Source organism: Fukomys damarensis, unplaced genomic scaffold (assembly GCF_012274545.1).
Source record: "Fukomys damarensis isolate Sample0158 unplaced genomic scaffold, DMR_v1.0_HiC HiC_scaffold_5, whole genome shotgun sequence".
Classification (NCBI taxonomy): Eukaryota; Metazoa; Chordata; class Mammalia; order Rodentia; family Bathyergidae; genus Fukomys; species Fukomys damarensis.
In genome coordinates, this window is record NW_022900917.1 from 4,211,127 (window position 1) to 4,222,136 (window position 11,010).

An 11,010-nucleotide genomic window follows, 5' to 3' on the forward strand; every position below is an offset into this window, starting at 1 on the left:
GTTGTTCTTTGAGACAGGGTCTCACTATGTAGTTTGAGACTGACTTGGAACTCACTATGTAGCCCAGGCTGGTCTCGAACTCAGCGATCCTCCTGCCTCAGCCTCCCGAGTGCTGGGATTACAGGCATGTGCCACCATGCCTGGCTGAGATCTGATCTTAAAACAACCAAAAAAACTAACAGGGAAAATGAAGCAGTTTCATGGATTATGCTTCCTTTTCTTCAGTTAATTGCCACACATCCACAAGCTATCATCACTGACTGTATATGTCAGTTTTTTGAGCCTTGGGTATAGACATTACTAGCAAAGCTTTATGCTTCTGTTTGAGTTAGTGATGGTACTGGGAATTGAACTCAGGACCTCGTGCCTTCCAGGCAGGTGATGTGATGAGACTGCTACATCCTCGGTCCTTAAGTTAATTTTATCAGTTGATGATCATTGAAGAAATATTTTCAGAGGAATGTAATGCCTTTTGTGCTGAATTAGCTCCATGCGTACAGGCTGCATATGAATCTCGGTGAATGTGTTGACACTCAATTCCTGCCTGTGCTGCAGGTGCTAAAAGTGGACGGGGCCTATGTCGCGGTTAAGTTCCCGGGAACGTCCAGCAGCAGCAGCAGCTGTCAGAGCAGCTCTGGCCCTGACGTGGACCCGTCTTCGCTCCTGCAGGACTGCAGGCTGCTGAGAATCGATGAGCTGCAGGTGAGCGGAGAGGCGTCAGTGGCAGGTGATGTTGGGCAGCTCCTTGGGTGTTAGCAGAGTTTGAGCACAAAATTCTCTCTGTGTTGTACAGGTTGTCAAAACTGGGGGAACCCCGAAAGTTCCAGACTGTTTTCAGAGGACACCTAAAAAGCTTTGTATCCCTGAAAAAACAGAAATATTAGCAGTGAATGTAGATTCTAAAGGTAAAGATTTTCTGAGTCTTTGAGCCAGCACCCCAGTGTCACGTGTCTGTTTGTGTGGTTTGGGATGTGAGAGTGGTGTCCACTACCTGTGGTGTGCTGGGAGGAGATGCATCCATGCTGGTTCCCAGTGTGGCCCGGAATGTGTGTGACAGCTTCTCTTTTCATTTGCCCTCTCCGAAGGTGTGCATGCTGTCCTGAAGACTGGAAACTGGGTACGCTACTGTATCTTTGATCTTGCGACAGGAAAAGCTGAACAGGAAAATAATTTTCCTACCAGCAGCATTGCTTTCCTTGGTCAGGATGAGAGGAATGTGGCCATTTTCACTGCTGGGCAGGTAAGAGGCCCAGTCTGTTTCAAACGTGGCCTGGGAGTACCGGCAGTTTGCAAAGCTTGGGGGATTTGTCTCTGGTTTCCTTATACTAGTAAAGTATTGAAGAATTTAGAACATTCAGCACATTCCACTGTGGGGGTTTTTAATTTGACCATTGTCCCTAACACCTAGTCAGAAAATAAATATATCCACTTGTGATTGGGAGCCAAAGTTTCTTACTGCCCTCTCTTGCAGGAATCGCCTGTCATTCTCCGAGATGGAAATGGTACCATCTACCCAATGGCCAAGGACTGCATGGGAGGGATAAGGGATCCTGACTGGCTTGATCTCCCACCCATTAGCAGTCTCGGGATGGGTGTGCATTCTTTAGTAAACCTTCCTGCTAATTCAACAATCAAAAAGAAAGCTGCTATTATCATCATGGCTGTAGAGGTAATTTGACTTGGAAACTACCTGGCGTTTTGATTTGGAAGACCCTGCTAGAGCTTAGGGAACAACCTTGGAGACCTTGCCTTCCCACCGTGGCCCAGCCTATGAGCATGACTGAGATGAGGGGATTGGTGACTGCAGGGTGGCTGATCTGAGAGAGGCACAGCCTTAGAGGACGGAGCAGGGGGTGTAACTCAGGTGGAGCTTCCTGGAAGGCTTCTTTGAGGCACACTGTCTGGCTGGACCTTGGGATGCCCAGGTAAGGCTGCAGGCAGGAGGCATTCCCAGGCTCCATTTGCAGCCTTGGGATCCTCCCTGAGATGTTGCAACAGCGAGTGCCCAGAAGGTGGGGGTCACAGTGTCAGACAGAGGCAGCTGTTGAGGTTGGAGAGAGGCACTAGAGGGGCTCCTGTGCCCCGGGGCCTGCAGATTTCCTTGACTGCTAGGAGGAGAAGGGTCTTCAGCTGGTAAAGGATAGATCAAAATTTGAAGAAAGAGTAGTAGTGGAGGGTGGACCTTAAGGCAGGAGTTGGTGGAGAACAGTTTAGGGATCACATACAAGGTTAGTTACAGTAATTCAGGCTAAAAACTAAGGTAACTCTTGGAAATTCGGAAGGGCAGATAGTTTGAGAAAGACCCTAAGTGGGAACGATAAAGCTTTGTAAATGGCTCTCTGTGAAGACAGGCCTTGTATAGCCTCTGATCTGGGTGTGGTGAGATAGAAATACATGGGATAAGTGATGTGGACGTGGCAGCAACATCACTAGAAGCTGTTGGTGCTGTTGTTGCTGAGGTTGACGTAGAACAGTGGTGGTGAACCTATGGCATGTGTGCCGCAGCCAGCTATTTGTAATCATTGGAAGTTCTGAGAGGTTCGCCATCATTGACTTAGACTTTGAAAGGACCGTTGTGTGTGCTGAGAGTACTGTCAGAGTCAGATGAGGGAGATGGGTTAGTCCCTGTGTGAAAGTGACTGGACTCCAGATGCACTAGATGGATTTGCAAGCACAACTGGTGAGATGTGCTGATGGCCACAAGTAGGGTCACAGCAGGGGCAGGGGTGGGGTTTGGAAAAATGAGGCTGCCGTTGACTGAGATGAAGCCTGTAGAGGTGCACAGTTCTGGAGCTGCAGGGCGGTGGAGGTGTTTGGTTTTAGATTCCTAAGACTGAGGACGGCCAGGAGCCAGGAAGGGCTACCGAGCAGAGCACTGTGTGAAAGAGAGGAAACAGGGACAGAGGACCACAGCAGGGACACGCACACGGGGCTGTTATTCAGAGGGGCTCTGCAGAGTGAGACCTCCAGGGTCATGGAGAAGAGAAAGGGTCCCAGGGCGGGGCCAGGAGATGAATCCCAGCGTTGAAACGCCAGGGTGGTGAAGGGCAGCCAGCATAAGACAGGGACTGGAAGGGAGCAGCCATGTGGACAGCAGGCGCCACCAGGGTGTGGCAGTCACTGCCAGGTGCAGGTGCCAGTGACAGGGGCGCTGCTGGGCTGGGCCTGCCTGGGCAGCAGCGCAGTGGGGATGAAGCGTGGGGCAGGGCTCCATTCCTCTTTTTATACCGCATGCCTTTATCGTCGCCCTGCTGTGATTTCTCCTCTGCACTGGGCCCTCCCCTCACATCACCATAGATGTAGCCGCTTGCTCCCGCGACCCCGAGACCCCGCGACCCCTGCGCTGTGTGCCGTTCACTGAAGTGTTCCCGATTTGTCCGAGCACAGAAACAAACCCTGATGCAGCACATCCTGCGCTGTGACTACGAGGCCTGTCGCCAGTACCTCATGAATCTTGAGCAAGCAGTGGTTTTAGAGCAGAACCTGCAGGTGCTGCAGACGTTCATCAGCCACCGCTGCGACGGGAACCGGAATATTTTGCACGCTTGTGTGTCCGTTTGCTTTCCAACCAGCAATAAGGAAACTAAAGAAGAAGAGGGTAAGATCAAGAGCTAGAACAACAGGATGAGAGAGGCTTAGGCGATTTAAAAAATGTAATGACTGCTGAAGTAAGTCACTGCAAAAGAATTGTGTATGTTTACTTTGTTTTGTAAGACTTTGGAAGTTTTGACTTTTCTGAGGGAAAAGTGCCTGTCCTCTCGTTTGGATGGGTTTGTGTAATGTGAGCGCAGGAATGTGTTTGTCAGTGTGTTTTTATTGTATTTAATTTTTTCTCTGTGATGTTAATATAAGCTGGCTGTGCATTTATCAACGAGCTTGCCTGATTTTGCAGTGCAGGTGACCTTTATTACTGTGGGAATTATTTTGTACATTAAGGCACATTACATTCCAGATTAACTTAGTGAATTGTGAGATGGTTTTGGAAAGATTTTTTTGCCATGAAGTTTTTAGATGGCAAAATAAAGAAACGGGAAACATAAAGTATAACTGTTAAACCACTCTGTTTTTCTTCCTTTTGAATTCTGCTGACTATATTATGATAGCTACATTTTTGAATAATTGTTTGCAGGTCTCTCTATGTCAGCGTCTTGGATTACACTAGAGAATTACATATTGAAGCAGTGCGTAAGCTACGACTGAGGTGCCAAGAAGTGGGTCTTTTTTTCCTTGATCATGCAGGCTGGGCTTCAGTCTATGTAATGAGCTTATTTTTTTACCTTAGGGCTAGAGAAGAAGGCACAAAAAAATAATAAGCCATGTGTTAAATAAAGGTCGTAGTTCAGTCTGGTGTGCTGTTTGCTCTGAAGAAAAAATTTAGCCATTGGTTTATCTGATATGTAGATTAGCACTAATTTGCATAGCAAATTGTCATTAGTGGCCTGTGCGTACTTAATATTAGTGATTTTTAAAGTTTAATCTCATTTTCCCTTCATGTTTCAGAAGCAGAACGCTCTGAACGAAATACATTTGCAGAAAGGCTTTCTGCTGTTGAGGCCATTGCAAATGCAATATCAGTTGTCTCAAGCAATGGCCCAGGTAATCGGGCTGGATCATCAAGTAGTCGAAGGTAATGCGATTTTTACAAGGAAAGTTTAATTGGATGAACAAAAATCCAAGTACAGAAGACAGTGTATCTCTTTCCTATTGTACACAAGAGTCGGTGGGCCCTTTTTTTTTTTGTTTTGATTCCTACCAGTAATACCCTGGGAAAAATTTTTGATAACTAATTAGATTTTAAGTGTAGAACAGTAGAACCTCTGATAGTATCTGAGATGATTTAAACAAATAGTTCACACTTGATTCTTTGTTTTTTGAAGCTGTCATTCTTACTTCTTAGGAAGTTATTTTCTTTAGGTGGAGAACAAGTAATACAATGCAGAAATTGAAAGAACCTCAATCCTTAATTTTCAGATTGCCTGTTTAGGCCAGTTTTTCAGATGTCTTATCATCTGGGAAGAAATGAAAGGCTGATGTGAATTATGAATGATCTCTGTTTAAGTTTTCAGGTTTTCTGAGTTGTGGGATGGACAAGTCTTTTAACATGTTAAAATCTGCTAGATGTTTGACTAGGTGATGCATATAAAGAATTCAAAATATAGTTTTCTTTTGTAGGAAAAAAACATGTTTACTCTAGATAGAACCAAAATTCTCGGTTACTTACAAGTCATTAATGGAAGCACTGCTCAACTTGTAACATGATAGGTTGTAAAGTCTACTTCAAACTGCCTATTTGCTGTTTCATACTCATTTTTCCTTGGGGAAAAAAATGGTTATTAAATTGGCACCAGCAAGGCTACCAAGTTGATAGCTTACAGTTCAAACACATCTGGAAGTGAAATTTAACAAAAACTATTTGTGGGTGATCAAATTATAATTTAAACCAGTAGAAAGACATGGCATAGGCGACACAAAGTGGAAATTATCACGAGCTTATTTATCTAGGACTACTCTAGACAGACAAATGTTTGGTCTAAAATGGAAAGCAACTTAAATTCTTCATGAAGAAATTAGTGTCTGAATTATTTGAGGCATTTCGTTTCCTCAGGGAAATTACAGGTACAAATCCAGTTGGACTCTGATATGCTTGGTCCAATGCCATTGCTGCCAGCTTTTTTTCATGTAAGGATTATTTTGAAGGCAAAGACTAAAAGGAGCTTCAAGAGTGGGCGATGCGTTGCTCACAGAAATAATTTGCAGAGTAAGCTCCTTTGAGGCATTTGCCGAAGATTTCACTGCAGTGCTCTTAACAGTTCAAGCTCAGGGCTGCCGCTGAGCAGCTGGAAGCGCAGGAAGCTTATGTCCACGCCGGGCAGTAGGAAGTCCACAGACTGCTTCTGGAGCGAGCCCTCCTCCAGCCTGCCATGGATCACTAGCGATGCCCCAGATGAGTGCAGGCTGGGACCCGGTGTCGCTATTGAATGGAGTACTGTTAAATGCCCGCACACGATGCTTTGACTCACGTTGTTATGTGACTCGCTAGCTCCTGAGTCCAGGGCAGATTTAGTGCAAGCGTGGTTGGTGCATCTGATTTCAGGTGTTTGTGCTCTAGAGATTGTTAACCTGGAAGACACATGACCTTCGCTTTTTTGTCACAGTGTTATGTTTGAACATGACTGGATTCTAAGGCTTCTGTAGCATGGATATAACGTGCTTACAAAGAGGAAATTACATCATCCTTGACTTCTTCCATATTGTCAGCAAACACGACGACTGCAGGCAAGCCAATACGAAGAAAGTCAAAACTCTGAATCTTAGCAGCCAAGGTGGTATCTCCTCAGTATTGCCCTCAGCCACTGGGGATCCAGGTGAATCTTCATGAATTGTGTACAACATCTTGAAGAATAATTTTCTTTTTTTGTTTTTTGTTTTTTATTTTTTAAGAATATATGAGGAATGGGCATTGTACTTTAAAATGTTCCCAAGACCTAATGAAGAAAAAGAGGTTAAGGACAATTTTTAAAATGACAAGGAATGACCCCCTCATTTAATACTGAATTGACTACATGACAACAACAGAGTTGGGAGTTTGCGAGTTCAAGATGAGACTGTGATCTCAGTTATCTGCATGTATCTTAAGTTAGAGGCTGGAGACTAGCCCTCCTGTTTTGCTTGGCTTGTGCCGTGTTGCCTTTTTTTCCCTCTAATCAAATGCCTTTAGATGAGCATTGAATGGAGAAGTGGGTGCCTCTAGCTGGGCCCTCCTCCCTCTTCTTAGCTCCAACTGCCCTTGTCTGTTTTACTGTTCTGACCCTGTGGGCATTCTGGCTGTGACCCTGGGTAAGCACTCTCAGTATGCCCAAGACGTGTGTTTATTTTCAGGTCACTGGCAGTGCCTCCCAAGTACTGCTGATTTTTTTCCCTCTGTGCTTTGAGCCTGTTAGGATCCCACATGTCTGTGTCGAGTGGCACAGTGCAGACACTGACCTGGCGTGCACTGTCACGGGGAAGGAGCCTGCCTTTTCCTCTGGGTGACGGCTCTGGTCAGGGACGCGATCCTGACTGAATCAATCACTGGATCCTGCTCTCTCCTGCATTAGAAAAGCTCTTACATTCAGATTTCTAAATTGGGAAAAAGATGACTTTAATACAATAAAAGAATGTACTATATGGATTTTAGTAGTAAATTTAATGTATTGAGACATGAAAATTTATTTTGCAGGATCTTCCAAAAAGTGCTTCCATTCCAAAAAGTACATCATAAATAAGACTTACAAAGTAGATGCATTAGCTGGGCATGGTGACACACTCTTATAATCCCAGCACTTTGGAGGGTGAGGCAGGAGGATCGCAGCTGGTTTGAGTCCAGCCTGGACTACATAGTGAGTCCAGCCTGAGCTACAAAGTGAAACTCTGCCCCCCCAACAACAATAAAAAAACAACAAAAACAAAGTAGATGTGTTTTTGAAAGTAGCCCTAAATGAAATTTTTGAAAAAAATTTTTCTTTGTGAAATTGAAAATGTGTTGATACAGAAAAACACATTTAACCTCAGATGAGGTAATTATTACATTGAAAGGTTTGAGCATTAGCAAAACAAATATTTCAAAGTACTTATTTTAGGTGTATTATGCTTATATAGTGAGGTGCTAAGTGTTTGACATCAGACACACCATGTGTTTGGGTTTAGTCTGCATGGAGAATGAGGACCCTTATGTGTTATCTTACCCTTCAAGTTCAGATTTTGATTCTTACCTATTTAGAATAAAATTGCGGCCAAGTAAAGGGATCTGTGCTCTTTCTTAATTGCTGTTAGTCCTACATGTGTTAATTCTGTAGCTTTGTAAGCTTTTCTTTAGAGGTAACTATAGCCTTTATATGGGTAGTCACCAGTTCCCTAATAAGGTCTCTGTGTGTGATTATTTCCTCTTCTTCTTAGTGATATGCATACTTGTACAGGACTTTTTTATAGCAGGAGAAAAAAAAATCCAGCCCATACATTAATCTAACTCCACATTTTACAGGCTCTAATTTCATTCCATTAATTTCTTTTGGATGCAAGTTGTACTGTTAAAATTTTTTTTTGTATGAAAAATCTAAATTGGTCTTTGTTTAAAAAATACTCATTGTGTGGATATTAGTTTAACTGCTCTTGAGATCACAGAAAAGGGATTTAGTGGGCTAACAGCATTGGATTTGTGCTAATCAGTAGTTTGCTGATGTCTATTATTAAACTTAGTTCTTACTGATCATAAACAAGGGACAGAAAAACTTTGTTTTAATGTTTAGCTCTTCATTTATCTAACTGTTGGGAAAGATCATTCCAGTCTTCTTTCAGTGCATCTTTGGTTCCCTGTGCTTAAGTTTGTCTGGGAGCTGAATGATGGTTTGGGATTGGCCTAGGGAGCAGGGCCCCTAGTTTCATTCTGTCCCTCACCGCCTATTCTGTGGTTTCCAGACCTGGCATTGGTACTGGCTTCCCTGCCGGCGTGTGACCTGTAGAGGTACTGTGATCTTCTCAGAGGAGGAGGTCTGTGCTCCTTTTTGTTGCTGCCAACACGTAGTGAGTGCTGATCTTCCGTGTTCTTCAGCTTGAGGTTGCGGGAGATGATGAGGCGCTCCTTGAGGGCCGCCGGCTTGGGGAGACACGAGGCTGGCGCTTCGTCCAGTGACCACCAGGACCCGGTCTCACCCCCGATCGCACCCCCTAGCTGGGTTCCTGACCCCCCTGCAATGGATCCTGGTAAGATCTCAGATTCTGTTTAGTGCTTAACAAAAAGACCAAAGCTGAGAGAAAAGGAAGTGAACATTTTATCAGGATATTTAGAAATTAGAAATATTTGAAAGCAGCATGATGAATATTAATCTTGGTTATTGAAAACTTGATTTATGAGGTTTGTATCTTAAAAACTGGAGCTATAAGAACTCTGTCAGGTGCCACTCTCATAAAAAGTAATTTTTTCTATACTGATAAGCTAGGTAGTCTTCTCATTGGTAGTACCAAGGTAAATGCATACTTTGCCTAGTGGATTCCCTCTCTTCTAATCGGGACAGCAAGTCTGCACTTAAACCTCTGTCCCGATTGAGCTGTGGCTTGCACAGAAAGCCTTAAGGCCTGTTAGGAGCACACGGCAGGGGCGCATTGCCTATAATGATGTACATCCTGCTGTTCTGTTTGCTGAAAGATGGTGACATTGATTTTATCCTGGCCCCCGCTGTGGGATCTCTTACCACAGCAGCGACTGGCAGCGGCCAAGGACCGAGCACCTCCACCATTCCAGGTAAGAGTCTGTTCTCCTCTCTCCTGGGGTCTTGGGAAGGAAATGGACAAACTTCAGATGCATATTTCCACAGGTTCACACTTCTGTCTCAAGGAAGCTTTTCTTTGCTTGAAAAGCATCTAATTCTCCGTCTTCAGATGTCACGTGTATCAGTGAAAATATATGGTACATTAAGAAAACAATTGAAATCTGTAAAATGTGTTAATATGTTAATGAAGTTAATTTATGTCTAATACTAGAATATTGTTCTGGTTTATTTAATATTATGTTCTCTTATGTTGGGACATACTTTTACTCTGGCTTGTTTGCTCTTGGTTTGGTATCAAATGGATCTACTTAATTACAGGTCCTTCCGCAGAGCCTGCAGTGGTAGAATCCAAGGATCGAAAGGCAAATGCCCATTTTATATTAAAATTGTTATGTGACAGTGTGGTTCTGCAGCCCTATCTACGAGAACTACTTTCTGCAAAGTAAGAGGATTTAATAAACTTTTCATACGAAGTTTAACTTAGCTCTGTTTAAGTGGATCTTCTTAACAAAATATGGGTGGTTATTTTATGTGGAGATAAAGTATTTTATCAGACATACAGCATTCCCTAAAGGAGTACAAACCCACATCTTTCTTGTTTTGAGGTGCTGGGTATTGAACGCCATTCACACTGAGTTCTATCCCCAGACACCCCATCCCCCACTCCCTGTTTGTTTGTTTGTTTGGAGATAGTATCTCACTAAGTTGCCCAGGCCAGGCTTGACCTTGTAGTCCTGCCTCAGCTTCCCAGATTGCAGGGATTACAGTTGTGCACCACCACAGGAGGCTTAGAAGCTGATCTTTTTTTTTTTTTTTTTTTTTTTTTTTTTGGTACGGGGTCAAACTCGACTTTGTGCTTGTGAGGCAGACAGCAGAACCACGGAGCCAAATGCCTGGCAGAAGCTGACCTTTAATGTTAACTTGGCCAGAGTATACATTACTGTGTCAAAAAGATCATAGAATAGTCTTTCTGGCACCAAAACACAATGTTGTTTTTACCAAGAACACTTATTTGACAGTCAAAAAGGAAAACTGATATTTTCCTGCGCAAATTTTCTCATTTTAGGGATGCTAGAGGGATGACCCCGTTTATGTCAGCGGTAAGCGGACGAGCTTATCCAGCTGCAATTACCATCTTGGAGACAGCCCAGAAAATTGCAAAAGGTAATAAATGCATCTCAGGTTCTAAGTGAGGTGCTTATTTTTCAATTTGAATATTCTCTTCTATATATTTATAATTATTCAGGCCTTATTTTTGTATTTATATGTGATACAATTGATTGGAAATCATTGAGAAAATTCTTACGTGTGTTAAAAATGTATGTGTCTGTGCTTTCTGACTGTATGTTATTTTCCAGCTTTCCATTAGAAAGCAGCTGGTGTGAAATTCTTGACATTGAAAAAGATACTCCATAATGCATAGTATAAAATCTTTGGATTCCTGAAAGAACTTGCTATACGTAGTTGATGGTAGTGATAAAGATTTATAGACACAACAGGAGAATGTCTTATTGTGATTACTTCTGATTTGGAATTCTTGCTTAATAGCATTCCTGCCAGGCATGGTGGCCCATGTCTGTAATCCCAGTACTCAGGCTGGGGCCGGAGAATTGCCTTGAGTTCCAGGCCAGCCTGGGCTATAAGAAGTATTCCTGCCATACAGTACTTTTAAAGGGTTAGTTATCTTTTTTTTTTTTTTTTTTTT

The 11,010-nt window shown here is 43.3% G+C and overlaps 1 protein-coding gene across 1 annotated transcript in view; it reads left to right on the top strand.

Moving 5' to 3' along the window:
- The window catches only part of Ubr5 (ubiquitin protein ligase E3 component n-recognin 5), a 107,466-nt gene that overhangs the window by 53,135 nt on the left and 43,321 nt on the right, over window positions 1–11,010 (top strand). Inside the window, exons 18-27 of the mRNA XM_010612128.3 lie at window positions 556–702; window positions 794–905; window positions 1,086–1,240; window positions 1,472–1,669; window positions 3,388–3,598; window positions 4,501–4,627; window positions 8,588–8,739; window positions 9,182–9,277; window positions 9,624–9,747; window positions 10,372–10,469. Coding sequence (XP_010610430.1) covers window positions 556–702; window positions 794–905; window positions 1,086–1,240; window positions 1,472–1,669; window positions 3,388–3,598; window positions 4,501–4,627; window positions 8,588–8,739; window positions 9,182–9,277; window positions 9,624–9,747; window positions 10,372–10,469 — 1,420 coding nt within the window. The remainder of the gene's footprint in view (window positions 1–555; window positions 703–793; window positions 906–1,085; window positions 1,241–1,471; window positions 1,670–3,387; window positions 3,599–4,500; window positions 4,628–8,587; window positions 8,740–9,181; window positions 9,278–9,623; window positions 9,748–10,371; window positions 10,470–11,010) is intronic.